General features: G+C 49.3%; 1 protein-coding gene across 13 annotated transcripts in view; it reads left to right on the top strand.

The window, feature by feature from the left end:
* LOC133351754 (serine/threonine-protein kinase WNK2-like) overlaps positions 1 to 12,330 on the top strand; it is a 136,218-nt gene that overhangs the window by 88,909 nt on the left and 34,979 nt on the right. For 12 of the 13 annotated variants that reach the window (XM_061567239.1, XM_061567238.1, XM_061567232.1 and 9 more), the window contains exons 11-13: positions 2,782 to 2,910; positions 3,845 to 3,883; positions 4,927 to 5,040. In XM_061567239.1, the coding sequence (XP_061423223.1) occupies positions 2,782 to 2,910; positions 3,845 to 3,883; positions 4,927 to 5,040 (282 nt within the window). The remainder of the gene's footprint in view (positions 1 to 2,781; positions 2,911 to 3,844; positions 3,884 to 4,926; positions 5,041 to 12,330) is intronic. The other variant, XM_061567230.1, reaches the window with a different exon arrangement.

The raw sequence follows: 12,330 nt of genomic DNA, 5'->3' as shown, positions 1-12,330 counted from the left end.
TAAACCCGCCACCACCCGACGCAGCCAATTCGTATGTTTGTCACGTAGGCAAAAATGTGCGAAATGAGTTACTAGTTCGGCACACCGGTGCGTTGGGGAATAAACCCACAGCATTTATAAATCGAGTGCTGTGACATTTCGCCAGTAATTACAGCCTGCCTCATCAGGAGACAGCCAGAATTGTGGAGACCTCCTCCTGTTTCGGTCGTAAATAGACGGGGGATAAATGTGATGTCGTCACTGTAACCCCAAAAAAACACCTTATGGATATAATATTGGTCGTGAAAGCCTACGTGTGAAATGGATCACATCGACCGTAACATCTGCCTCTTAAAGATCTGCCATGGATTCAGCCTTGCCTACTTTCCTTCTCATCTCACTCTGCTTTCTCCGTACACTCGCCACCTCCTTCCCAACCCATCTCGCTCTGCTGCCCATCATGCAGCCCTGCTGCCTTTCCCCCCTCGTCTCCCTCTACTCCCCACTGCTCTCCACTCCAGCAACCAAGGTATTGTGTAAGAATTCTCAGTTAATTTTAATGGAAGGGTCACCCTCTCTCTGTCGCTGGTCCCACGGAATTCCTGCTTCCGGTAATCCACGTTGCTTAAGGCTCTTCTGCATCTGAGTGTGTGTGTGTCTTTCTCTATTAAGTATTTTTATAGACACACCACCACACCACCGTATATATTTTTTCCGAACTCAATTTAGTTTACTTGGGAAGCTCACAGCTGATGGAGCGAAATGAGGATGTTCGTCTTTGTGTGCGTTTATACGCCTCCGCACGCCCGTGCGTCAGACCTTGACGCTCGACCTGGCGGCACGGGGTGGGGGGGGGGGTCAAACGCGGCAGCGTTAATGGAAATGTTTGCGTGGTGCAAACAGCAGAAAAGCCGTTCAAGTTTAATTTAGTGGAAAATAGTAATGGACGGATGGTTAGTTAAGGTGGTCGGGGTGGCTGCGTGGGGTTTAAAACGATAAAGCTTTCTTGACAGATGTCCGAGTCTCCGAACGCCCCTTCCCACTGCTCGAGCAGATGAGGTTTTTGATAAGTGCGGTAATTACATTCCGTGGGCGGTGCCAATTTTGGGTGTCTTTACCCGCACACTCGAAACGGGGGTCTCGCTTCTTCACGGTTCGCCAACTCTCTCTGAAACATCCGACCGAACGTTTGAAACATTTCGCTTTAAAATGTAAGAGGCCTGAAATAATGGAATGACGTGGAGAGGGGGACCTATGAATGTCGGGTCTGGCAGGGGAATTCTAACCCGTCCGAGTATTGATGACCTTTTCCACGAGGTGCCTCTCAGAGTTCGGAGCGCACAGCTGGCACACGAATCCAGATTTCGGCCACCCGTGATTTAAAACCAAATTCTCAGGTGTGGTGAAAAGATGGTCTCGGTCCGTTTACCGATGACTGCTTGCACCAATCGCATTACGGGGGGGGGGGGGGGGGGGGATTCTGCACTTTTTTTGGCTAAATTCCAGCTCTGGGAATTAAAAACACCGGTCGGACTGTCATGAAATCGGCGAGCGTCACTTTGTGGAGGCGCTGCCCCGACCCCCCCCCCGCCCCCTACTGTGCAGAACGGAGGTCACTTGAAAGCGTCTCGAATATATCCTCTTCCATTGGCCACACTCTATTGTTGTGTATGTACGTTCAACTTCTTTCGCACCGTGCGTAGCCGAACGTGCTCATTGGAGGTGTGCTTGCTCTTCTTGTGAGACGTCTGAATGGACGGACGCTCGATCACGCGATGTGACGGTGACGGCGAGATCGGCATAACAATTTGGGGGGGGAGCGGGGGGAGCGCATCTGTTTGTTTAAGTACAAATAAATATATCGTAGTGTCTGGCTGTCTAGTTATCGCGAAAACAGAACAGTCTCCTACAACGCGTGTTTTCATAACGCGATTTGGATACGAGGTTATGAATGCATTAGGGAAAACAATTTTGTTTTTAAACGCTGGATGCAATTGGGATATGACGCGATTGAGTGAACGGAGCTCCGTCGCGCGAGGTAGGAATCAGCAGTCTACGGCTGCCTCGGTATAGTATCACACAAGGCGGGATGCTGCTGGATGCTTCTAGATGCTACCTCAGTCTTTGTTCGGCCTGTGTACGCATCTCGCCTGTTATCGCGACCTGTGCTTTACCCTACATTATATATTATTTATCATAACGCGGTGTTCAGGAACGCAACTGCCATCGCGTTATAGGAGAACAGACAGTGCTTGTTTTGTTAAGCCGAGGCGTGCCGTGGAAATACAAGGTCCCTCTTGTTGTGCAGGAGCGATTAGAGTACCTGTCGCAGGAAGCCGCTGTTGAGATTAAAGTTGAAACAATTGCAAGCAAACGCTCTCTCTCCATTTGACATGTGGGCACTGGGAATCGGCAGAGGGTGAGGACATCTGAACGGCATTAATAACCAGTTGCTCGTGGAGGTGACTGTAGCACATTTAAAAATAAATACGGCTATTAGATATTTATTTACTTTCTTTTATAGCTGCTTGACACCGGTTTTCTTGGCAGCACGCCTTGTGTTATCTTGACATGTTGCGACGGTGTATACTGAAATTCTACACTGGCGCCTCTCAAGCCTGTACAAAGTATCATCATGCCAATATTTTATTGCATCATGCGTGTTTTATTTTTATGAAGAAATAATCCCCCCCTTCCCCCTCCACGGAGATTGTACAGCGCATGTAAACGTGTAGGCAAACCTATTTTAGCCATTGCTGTTGTTATTATTAAGATGTGTCATGTTTTGTTTTAATCTATCAGATTGCTGGAGTGCTGCCACCCACCTCCACTTCCCAGCAGCCTTTGCAGCAACAACCGCAGCATTATCAAATGCCGCCTGCTGGCCCGACGGCTCAGTCAAGCCAGCTACCCCCTGGCTCATCCCAACAGGTGAGCGGTTGGCATTCGAACCAAACGCAACGTTTTTTGTGCATTGCCGTGGCTTGTAAAACAATGCGTGCACGCGCGGTTATATTGTGAAAACGCCTTCCGGGTACGTTGTGTGTGGTGTGCCACCGCTTGGCTCGACACTTGAACGGGGGTCGACTCGGGCTGTAAAATAAAACGTGTCCACGAGTCGAAAGGAAAAGCCTCGGTTGACGGGCGCAATCGCATTGGCTCAAGGAATTCTGCCCATCACCCTAACCGTGTATCCCGGAGGAATAATCATAACCTACAGTCTTTTGTCAATCTACTGCCAAATGAAGACCTCCCCCCCCCACCTCCCACATACACTGTGGCGGTCATCGGGGTTGGTTGACCGTGCTTGGTACCACGCTGGTCGATGCACATTGGTGAACGGAGCCACCACCCTACCACTGATCTCCAGTTGTGGCCAGGGAATTGAGCTTGGGTCACGGGGTTCACGGCACGGTGCGCAAACCGCTGTACCACCGCGGCACCCGCCTCCCAGAAGTGCCCAAGTCTGTGTCGAGTCTCCAATTAATCCACACGTGCAAATTACAAATTGCCCACCGCTCTGCAGAACGGTACACATTTTGTCCGTGCCCTACCCAACCGGCACAGATAACAAATAAATAGAGCTACCCTCTCATCCAATCCCGTTGGCTCGAATTGAGCGACGTTTTTTTTTTTATTATTCACGGCATATTGTCGGCCTGAGATTGGTGTGTCGAGCTATTAGCGGTGACGAGAGAGAGAGAGAGAGAGGTTTCTATTGTTTCTGTCTTCTGTCCATGGGCTGCTGCTGGTTTTGGCTGCTGATTTTCTGGCCGCTGGCTTTGGCCGCTGGTTCTCCTGTTAATTTGCCGGCGCCGGCTGTCTCGTCTGATGGGTTGGTTTGATTCTCGTTTGTTCCTCGTAGTTTGGCGGTTATTACTACACTCCTCCGTACCCTGTGCAGGTACACCATTTTTATTCCTCTTCGCATTTTTTGTTTCCTTACGCTCGCGATTTGAGTTTGCCTTTTTCGGTTTGGTTTGCGTTGCTTTTCTTTATTTGTTATAATCGCGGAATTGCTTTTTGCTTTTCGATAGCGTTGACTTGAACAACAAAATAATAATTGGCTTCGCCCGGTTTTGTTTATTCTTCAGTTCTCCTGCGGCACGTACCACGCCACAAAAACGTTTACGAAAGAAGCCACAGTTTTATCGCTTTCTATTCTGGAATCGATTAGCTTCCACTTAATTTTTGTAAGCATCGGTAAATATTTGAATTGAGATGCACTGTAATTACAAATATCCGTGACCACCCTGGATTTTTTCGTTTTTAATCTTAACACGTATTGTTAATAATTTATCATCGTGAAAACCTCGCATTCTAGATTACCCAAGTCGCGCGTGCATATTTGCGCACTCGTAATTGGTTTCTGAATTCGTTTGGCATTCAGACCCGTCTCGTGTTGTGTTTTACGATTAGGGTTAAAAATAGGAAATGCAAAAAAATCAAGGATGCGGGTAAGTGCCTGTTTGTGAATAATCATGATAAGATAAAACATACGCAACAACAATGCACAATGTCGTTATGTTCCCTTAACGCAGCTGAGAGATTTGAAAGAATCGCCCTCACACACACACACGTACCTATTAGCTACACACACACACGTATCCCTTGGCATCATTCGAAAGCACGGTGGTGTTAGGTGAATACATTTTACAACCACAACCATTCATAATATATATTTTTTTGGGTTAGATCGCGCAAATATAAATGTGTCGTTAAACCCGCCATCACCCGACGCAGCCAATTTTAGTAAGGTTTGTCAGCTAAACAGAACATGCCAATTCGTTACGGGTGCAGCACTCCGTTCCTTGAAACGCTCGTTTATTTTACGCGAGTAGCAAACTAAGACGAAGGAGCGGGCTCGCTGAGAAGCGTCCGCGCGCGTTGGGCTTGCCCACCGCGAGTCTCGGTCTCTGACTGCGCCGCGCCGGTGCTCTCCCGCAGGCCGCTGTCCCCGGCACGAGCAGCCACGCGCCCACCGCTCCCACGTCCGCGCAAGCGCCGCTGCCGCCGCCATCGTCCAGCCAGGCCCCCGCACAGCCGGCTCCGTCCCAGCAGGTGCAGGCCCGTGTCTGTGTGTCTGTGTGTGTCTTTGTAACTCGCGCGCCTGTGCGTGCTGGCCCTGCTGCGAGCGGAGGTTCGCGCATTCGGCACCTGCTCTGTCTGCTTGTCTGTGTCGCTTGCCACGTCTGCACCTTCAGCGTGACTGTCTTCTGAACATCCACCCTCAGCTAAACATCCATCCCTCATCAGAGACATCCATCCCTCATCAGAAACGGCCATCCCTCATCAGAGACATCCATCCCTCATCAGAGACATCTATCCCTCATCAGCTGAACATCCATCCCTCATCAGAAACATCCATCCCTCATCAGCTGAACATCCATCCCTCACCATCAGAAACATCCATCCCTCATCAGCTGAACATCCATCCCTCATCAGAAACATCCATCCCTCATCATCAGAACATCCATCCCTCATCAGCTGAACATCCATCCCTCATCAGAAACATCCATCCCTCATCATCAGAAACATCCATCCCTCATCATCAGAAACATCCATCCCTCATCAGCTGAACATCCATCCCTCATCAGCTGAACATCCATCCCTCATCAGAGACATCCATCCCTCATCAGAGACATCCATCCCTCATCATCAGAGACATCCATCCCTCATCAGAGACATCCATCCCTCATCAGCTGAAAATCCATCCCTCAATCCTCATTTGTAACTCCCCCATTCCTCCCACCGTATGTCTGACTCTCCATCTCTCCCCCACATCTGAATCTCCATCTCTGGTGCCGTGTCTGCACGTCCGCCCCCCCCCCCCCCCCCCCCCCCGTCCCTCCACAGCCTCCTTGCTTCAATGCCCCCTCTAAACGGCCGACGAGCACTTGCCTGTCGAGTTGCGTTAACCGCCGATTGTCACCGGCATTTTTTATTTATGAGCGCCGCCACGCCTGCATGACGGCACCGGATGTCGCTGCCTTTTACTTCTTCTTCTCTCTCATGGCTTATGTAGGGAAACTGTCAGAGATGTAGCCACGAAATTGTTGGATGTCGCCCGTTTACTGCCCCGTCACATCTCCCAATCGCTCCCGCTGCTATTAAAGCAATACTCACTTCATTGTATTGACGCATTTTTGAAATATATACCGCCGGGGGTGATGATCGTTAAAATAGTGTCTTACAAAAGCCTGTTGTTTCCGTGACCGCCTGCCCTGCCGCTGTGTAAGCATCGCGGATCAACGCGAGCGATTGTCGGTGGGACGGTGGGAAGACGCGTTTAGGCCCCCCTCCCCCTCCCGAAGACATTTTTTTTTTGCGAGATTTACCGAGAATGCCCGGCGACTTGAATTTCACCGTTGTCAGCTTAGCCGCGGCGAACCCGCTTGGCCTGTGCCAACACGCTCACGCGACAGCTGCCGCCGCGACGGGGTGTGTGACACCGCATGCCAGCGCCGACTGCAGAAAGGGCCGCAACCAATCTCGTGCGCGCGGACACCACTGCGATGCTTTACCGTGTCGGCACAGACGCAGCGGTAGCAGTCGTAACATAAAGAGGCGACGATGCAGCCGTGCAATCTCTTGCTCACGCCGCTGCTGGCAGGAGGGGGAGCCCTCCACTGGAGCGAACTGTTGGAAGTTGTTCGGTCTTCCCTTCCACTGTTCATGGGATTGTGTGTGGGAAGAGGCGGGCGTACGCCCGGTGTGCCCATCTATACTGCCGGGTGTTGTAACGATCACCGCGCCGGTTGGATTTCACCTTCCAGGAGCGGCAGTTGAAACGATGAGCGGTAGCCGGAGTAGTCGCCTGTTAATGATGACTGGGCCCAAGTGCTCATTGAGATGTCGTCATCATCAACAGCCGCGGTCGGTTCCGCCACCGCTGGATGAATGCTTCCCACTGCTCGTGTTCCTGTGCTGTAGCAAGCGGTCAATCTGTTGTCGCTCCATCTCTGCCGGTAGAAGCCTCACCATGGGGCATGTTTCATCCTTTGGGCAGCCACTCCATCGTTCGTCTCGACCAGCGGTCATCATCCCTTCGAACGACGGGCATGGCCCCCAATCAATCCCCTTTTAAATATATGAAATTGGACTTGAGATGGCGAGGATTTTTTTGTGAGAGAGACCTGGAGCAAAAGGACACGTGCAGATTCAGTGCAAGAGCCTTTGTCCTCCTTCGAATGATACTCGACTACAGTTATTGCACTGAAAATTATTACTAGCAAGGTTCACGTTCAACGTGAATTGTCATCGATCTCGGTCGGGACTTAATTCGACAATTGATTAGTTATTTGTTGTGCGTTACCTTACGTCATATTAGTTCTGTTTCGCTTGTTCCATGAGTGTGTCAGAATACACTTGATACAGTAAATTTAGCTATGACGCTCCCACCTGATGACGGAGACTTGTGTTGCCTCCGAAACGTCGTGATTTATTATTTTATTTCTATTATTATTTCTATTATTTTATAACTTTTTTTACCTACGTGACTTTACCGAAAAAACCTAAGATGTTGTCAGAATACAGTTTAATAGAGGAGTCGTTCAGTGCTCCGTGCCTAGCAAGAATGTCCTTTGCAATAAATGCGCACACGGTTGAACATTTTATCTCATAATTATTTTAACTTGAGAAGAATAATGAGATAAAATATAAACACATGGGCCGTCAGCTGCTGATACTGTGCAGTGTGTTTCTCCTACCTTTTGCTGACTTTCCTCTTCATATATTTTCATCGGAGCAACCTCGAGTCCATCTTGGTCTCCTGCTCAGAACATAAAGCCCTTCCCCCCACAATGCATTTGTCGAACCCGATCACAGTTCTCAAGTGTAGAGGGTTTCATGTTGTTTAGGAAAGGAGGGAGGGAGGGAGGGGGGGTCATGTTTGCAGACTCCCCAGAGTGTGAATCCTCTCGGCCCAGACAGAAAAAACTGGTCTATCCAGCGCACAGGAAAATGACCCCTCATTCGTGGCCCAGTTACCTTTTTGTTTTAATTCCAGGAACAGTTAGCGTTGTCGATCGACCGATCGATCGATCTTCATTTTACTGGCCAATGTCGCCCTCAATAAAGTAGTGCATCGGTGCACATTTACAGCGGAACGGTACCGGGGGACATTGAGCAAAAGGAACAAAAAGGAACCCGTCACGACTCCAGTGGCTTGCACTGACCTAAGCAGAGTAGATTGCAAACCGCGCGCGAAATGAAGTGCCGCCACCGGGCGCAACGAATGTCATAAGAAATGTGAGTATTAAATAACGTTAATAATATATAACGAGCAAAGAAAAAAACTAAAATTTCCCCCTTAATTTTTTTATATTTTACGGAAAGGCGAGTCTGTAGAGATGTGTCTTGGACAGACCACGGAATTGAATTGTGTCCCGAATGACAGCGTCATGGGGCGAGGGCACTGTGTCTACATGGAACTTGAAACGGCCCTCAAAGAAACCTTAATTGTAACAGCTCTATTGCTATATTCTTAGGTTTTTTCGGTAAAGTCACGTAGGTAAAAAATTAAAATTAATAAAAGTTAACTAAAAATAAAATAAAAGTCACGACGTTTCGGAGGCAACACAAGCTTCCGAAATGTTGTGATTCTTATTTTATTTTTATTTTACTTTTATTAATTTAAAATTTTTACCTACGTGACTTTACCGAAAAAACCTAAGAATATGAATCCTTGCAGTCACGAAAGCTTCAAATCTAGAATTAAGCTCTATTACTTTCGCAACCGGCATTATGAATCGCAAATTATTCGATTTTTGGGTGAAATCGTCGCATCGGTAACATGCCGATGTGTGGGGCCCGCATTATTGGGACTGTTGATGACATCACCAGAGGACATATTCACAATACTGGCAACCGCCTGATGAATCCGGCTGTAATCAGCGGTTAAACGTCCGCACCCAGTCGTTTAAATCTGCGTGGAGTACTCTAACACCAGTGTGCCGAAACTATAGTAACTTGGCGCGTTTGTTAATTCCGTGACAACTTCATTTATTTGGCTGCCGGTCGGTCGGGTGGAGGAGGGTGTACGACACGACGATGAAATTTTACTCGTACGGCGATCGGACCCAACAATCGTAATCCTTCACTCATCGTCGTTTTCGCAGGAGCTTTTATACATCGCATCTTACAGCGCGTGTGCAAATAAGAGCCCCGCGTTGAAGTATTTGTTGAATCTGTTTGGCAAGGGCTATCGGTTGTAGGAGGAAAGAAAACAAATAAAATACGTTCCACAAACAAGTGACGTGCACCACGAAGATGGAGTGATGAAATCGGCTCGTGCGCAGAAGCCGGATCGATTTGTTGCCATACTATGGCCCCCCGAGAGATGTCGAAGGCTTTGAGAGAAGCCTTTAGCCAGCAGTGGATAGAGAATGGTTGATGGTGAAAGTGATGTATGGTAACTACCGGCAAGAGCGTCGCAATGCTCCACAAATTGAATCGCAAAATATGAAATCGCTAATTGTTGAGTACAAATGTTTGCGGAACAGTTATCATCACGTTCAATATCCTGCTCAGGGCGAACACAACACCAAAAACGAAAAGCTCTTACCTTGAAGATGCTGAACTTGTAACGGTGCATCGATTGATCAAATTCAATCAATTGTTACTCTGTCCGTATGCGCGATGAGTTGTGCGCGTGAGAAATTGATTCTTATTGCGATGTTTGCCCGTTGCATGCGACGGGTTTCGCGTGACCCCTTGCTCGCGCTCGCGGCCGCTACATTTGACGCGATGGGGAGAAAATTGTGCAACCTGACCCCCACCCCCAAATCGCGGAAATTTATCGGGGCATCCTGGAAAAAAACCCAAACATGTATGACCCATCTGATGGCTTTAAAAGAGGTAACTGGACCATGAGTAAGTGCAGGAACCTTTTTCTGCACACCGGCTAAACCAGTTTTTCTGTCTCGGCTTAGGAGAGGGGCAGTATTCAAACATTGGCTCCTCCTAAACATTAAAAAAACCACCCTTGACACTCAAAAATTGTGATCGTTTTCTAAAACGCCTTGAGGGGGTGGGAGGGTGGGAGTGTGCGGCTTGTGAGTTCCGCGACACTGGCCGCTTGTGCCCAGGTTTCTCGGCTGCGATGAAGCTACCCGGCAATCACAGCCGTCTCTCCGGCGAGGAAAGCCGTCGCCGTCCCTACCGCCCGCCCCCCCGGTGTTTGCTCGCTGTCACGCTTTATTTAGCTCTCGCGTCAACTCGCGCGAGTAATGGAATCGGAAGCGTTTCAGCAAAGCCGCTGCCCCCCCCCCCCCCCCCCCCCGTAATGAATGCTCTTTAAAATGTAAAAAAAAATATAACTTGCCCACTTGCCGTCACGGCTTGCGGAATCGTCCACAAACCTGTGCGTTTGTGGACGACTGGGTGGACAATTTGGGCGGGTGCCTTGCTTCCATCGGTTGTTGGTTCCGCCGTGAATGAGTTATCCTGGTTTCTAAATGTTGCCGTTGCTTTGCTAAACGCATCAAGGCAGTTTACCGAGCCCATCGACACACGCCATGTGTTTGTTTTAAGCACTGTATTTCCCGCTTGCCAGCCAGTTACGTACTTAGTTGGCGAGCATTCAAAGGTACGTATGACGCGTGCAATGCCTGCGCATGCAAAGAAAGTTAGAGATACCGTTTTGACCCTTGGGAAAAGTTAGTGGTCTTTGGGGGGCGGGGGGGTGTTACGGCATGTCTAGAGAAGGGATGATGGCCGGCTAAAATGCACCCAAGAGGATGTCCTCCGTGGAGATGTAGAGGTGAAATCAGCTCGATGTTTATTGCTCCAACACAGAACTCTGAGAGGTTGTGACAGCTTGGGGGGGGGGAGGCCTTTACCCATCGGTGGATTGATCACGGCTCGCAATGATTGCCGAAGAGAGAGTTCCGAGGGTGCCTTGCCGTGAAGGGCGCTCTATCATATATAAATAATGATGATGGTGATAAACGATGCACGCCCCGGTGAGCGAACCAATACACATGAGACGGTAACAAGCACGGCAAAAAAAAATACGTATTCTGTAATTTTATCACGACCACAAGATCGGTATAATTTATAGACTCACTGGTGGCGGAGAATCATTGCTTACGTTAAGTCTTCTTAATGAGCCTACGACCAAATGGCCTAGAATGTGAATGGTCTCGTCAGTTCTCGGAAGCTAAGCAGAGTTGAGCCTTGATGTCGCTTGGGTGTGCGACTGCCACGCACAGGATGATCGGCAACCAAAATAACAAGAAGTGCCATTTTTCTTGAACGCGATAACAAAAAAAAATTCTTTCAAGAGCCGCCAATGCACGTGAATACGAGACGGCCGTCCTTCATACATAACGTCACGAAGCGGTCTACTTGACAGACCTGTTCTCCACCTGCAGACAGCTGCCTGCGTTCTGGCCGAAACGTCGTGAGAATTATTTTATTATGTTTTATTTTTATTATTTCATTATTTTCCTTCTACGTGACTTTACCGAAAGAACCAAGAAGACGGTCCTGAAAGAGCCGCATGCGGCTCCGGCAGACGCAGGTTGCCCGACCCCTGTGACCGTGCACAAGCAGGATGTCCTAGGCGCCAGCGGGCTTGTGGCAGGCTGTCGCCGGCAAAATGGGCGGTGCAGCAAAATCTACTGCTGCTGTGCCGCAAATCTATGCCCCCCCCCTCCTCCTCCCCCCCCCCCCCACCACGTCCTTACCAACGCGCGTCGACCAGCGTGGCATCGACGTATCGTCAGGGTAACGCCCGCGACTCCCGCGTGGCGTAAGGAAGGGCCCTCTTCCAGCAGTGGGTGAACAAAAAGGGCCGTACGTGTGCACGCTTGCAGTGGACGGCGGCTACTGCATCCCCAGCGTCTGCGGGCGAATGGGTGGTTCTCGCTCGCGGCGTTGTGCGTCTTAAGCCCAGAGCGTCAGCCGTTTCTGATGATGCAGCCGTTTCTGATGATGCAGTGGAGTAAAAAAAGCTCCCTCGATTTATTTTACACCCACAGGACGCGTCCCCTTCCGCATGGATTCCGTGCGGGAGAATTGTTTTTAATGCCTGCGTAGGGGACGTTGTTACCACGTTACCGATGACAAAACACGCAAATTTCACGCAAATTTCCAGCAGGAAACGATTGGCTTACAGACACTGCATTGACGTACGCTCGTGGACATGCGTTCTCCCTGTTTTGTGGCCTCGGTAACCTTTCTCGTGATTTTGGGGGGCAGGCAAAGGCAGCGGTGGGTGGAACCAGCGGTCTTGATTATAACTCCTTTACACCTTCATGCTTGAACAACTTACTAACAAATTTAACTCAAATAAATAATGCATTGCTTTTCTTCGCACGAATTTGCCGTTCGCTCTCCACTTGCTCA

The sequence above is a fragment of the Lethenteron reissneri genome, chromosome 38 (genome assembly GCF_015708825.2).
Source record: "Lethenteron reissneri isolate LAM-NWPU_2019-01 chromosome 38, ASM1570882v1, whole genome shotgun sequence".
NCBI classification, from domain to species: Eukaryota; Metazoa; Chordata; class Hyperoartia; order Petromyzontiformes; family Petromyzontidae; genus Lethenteron; species Lethenteron reissneri.
Note: the sequence above shows the minus strand (reverse complement) of the source record. Positions and strands in the feature narration are given on the sequence as shown.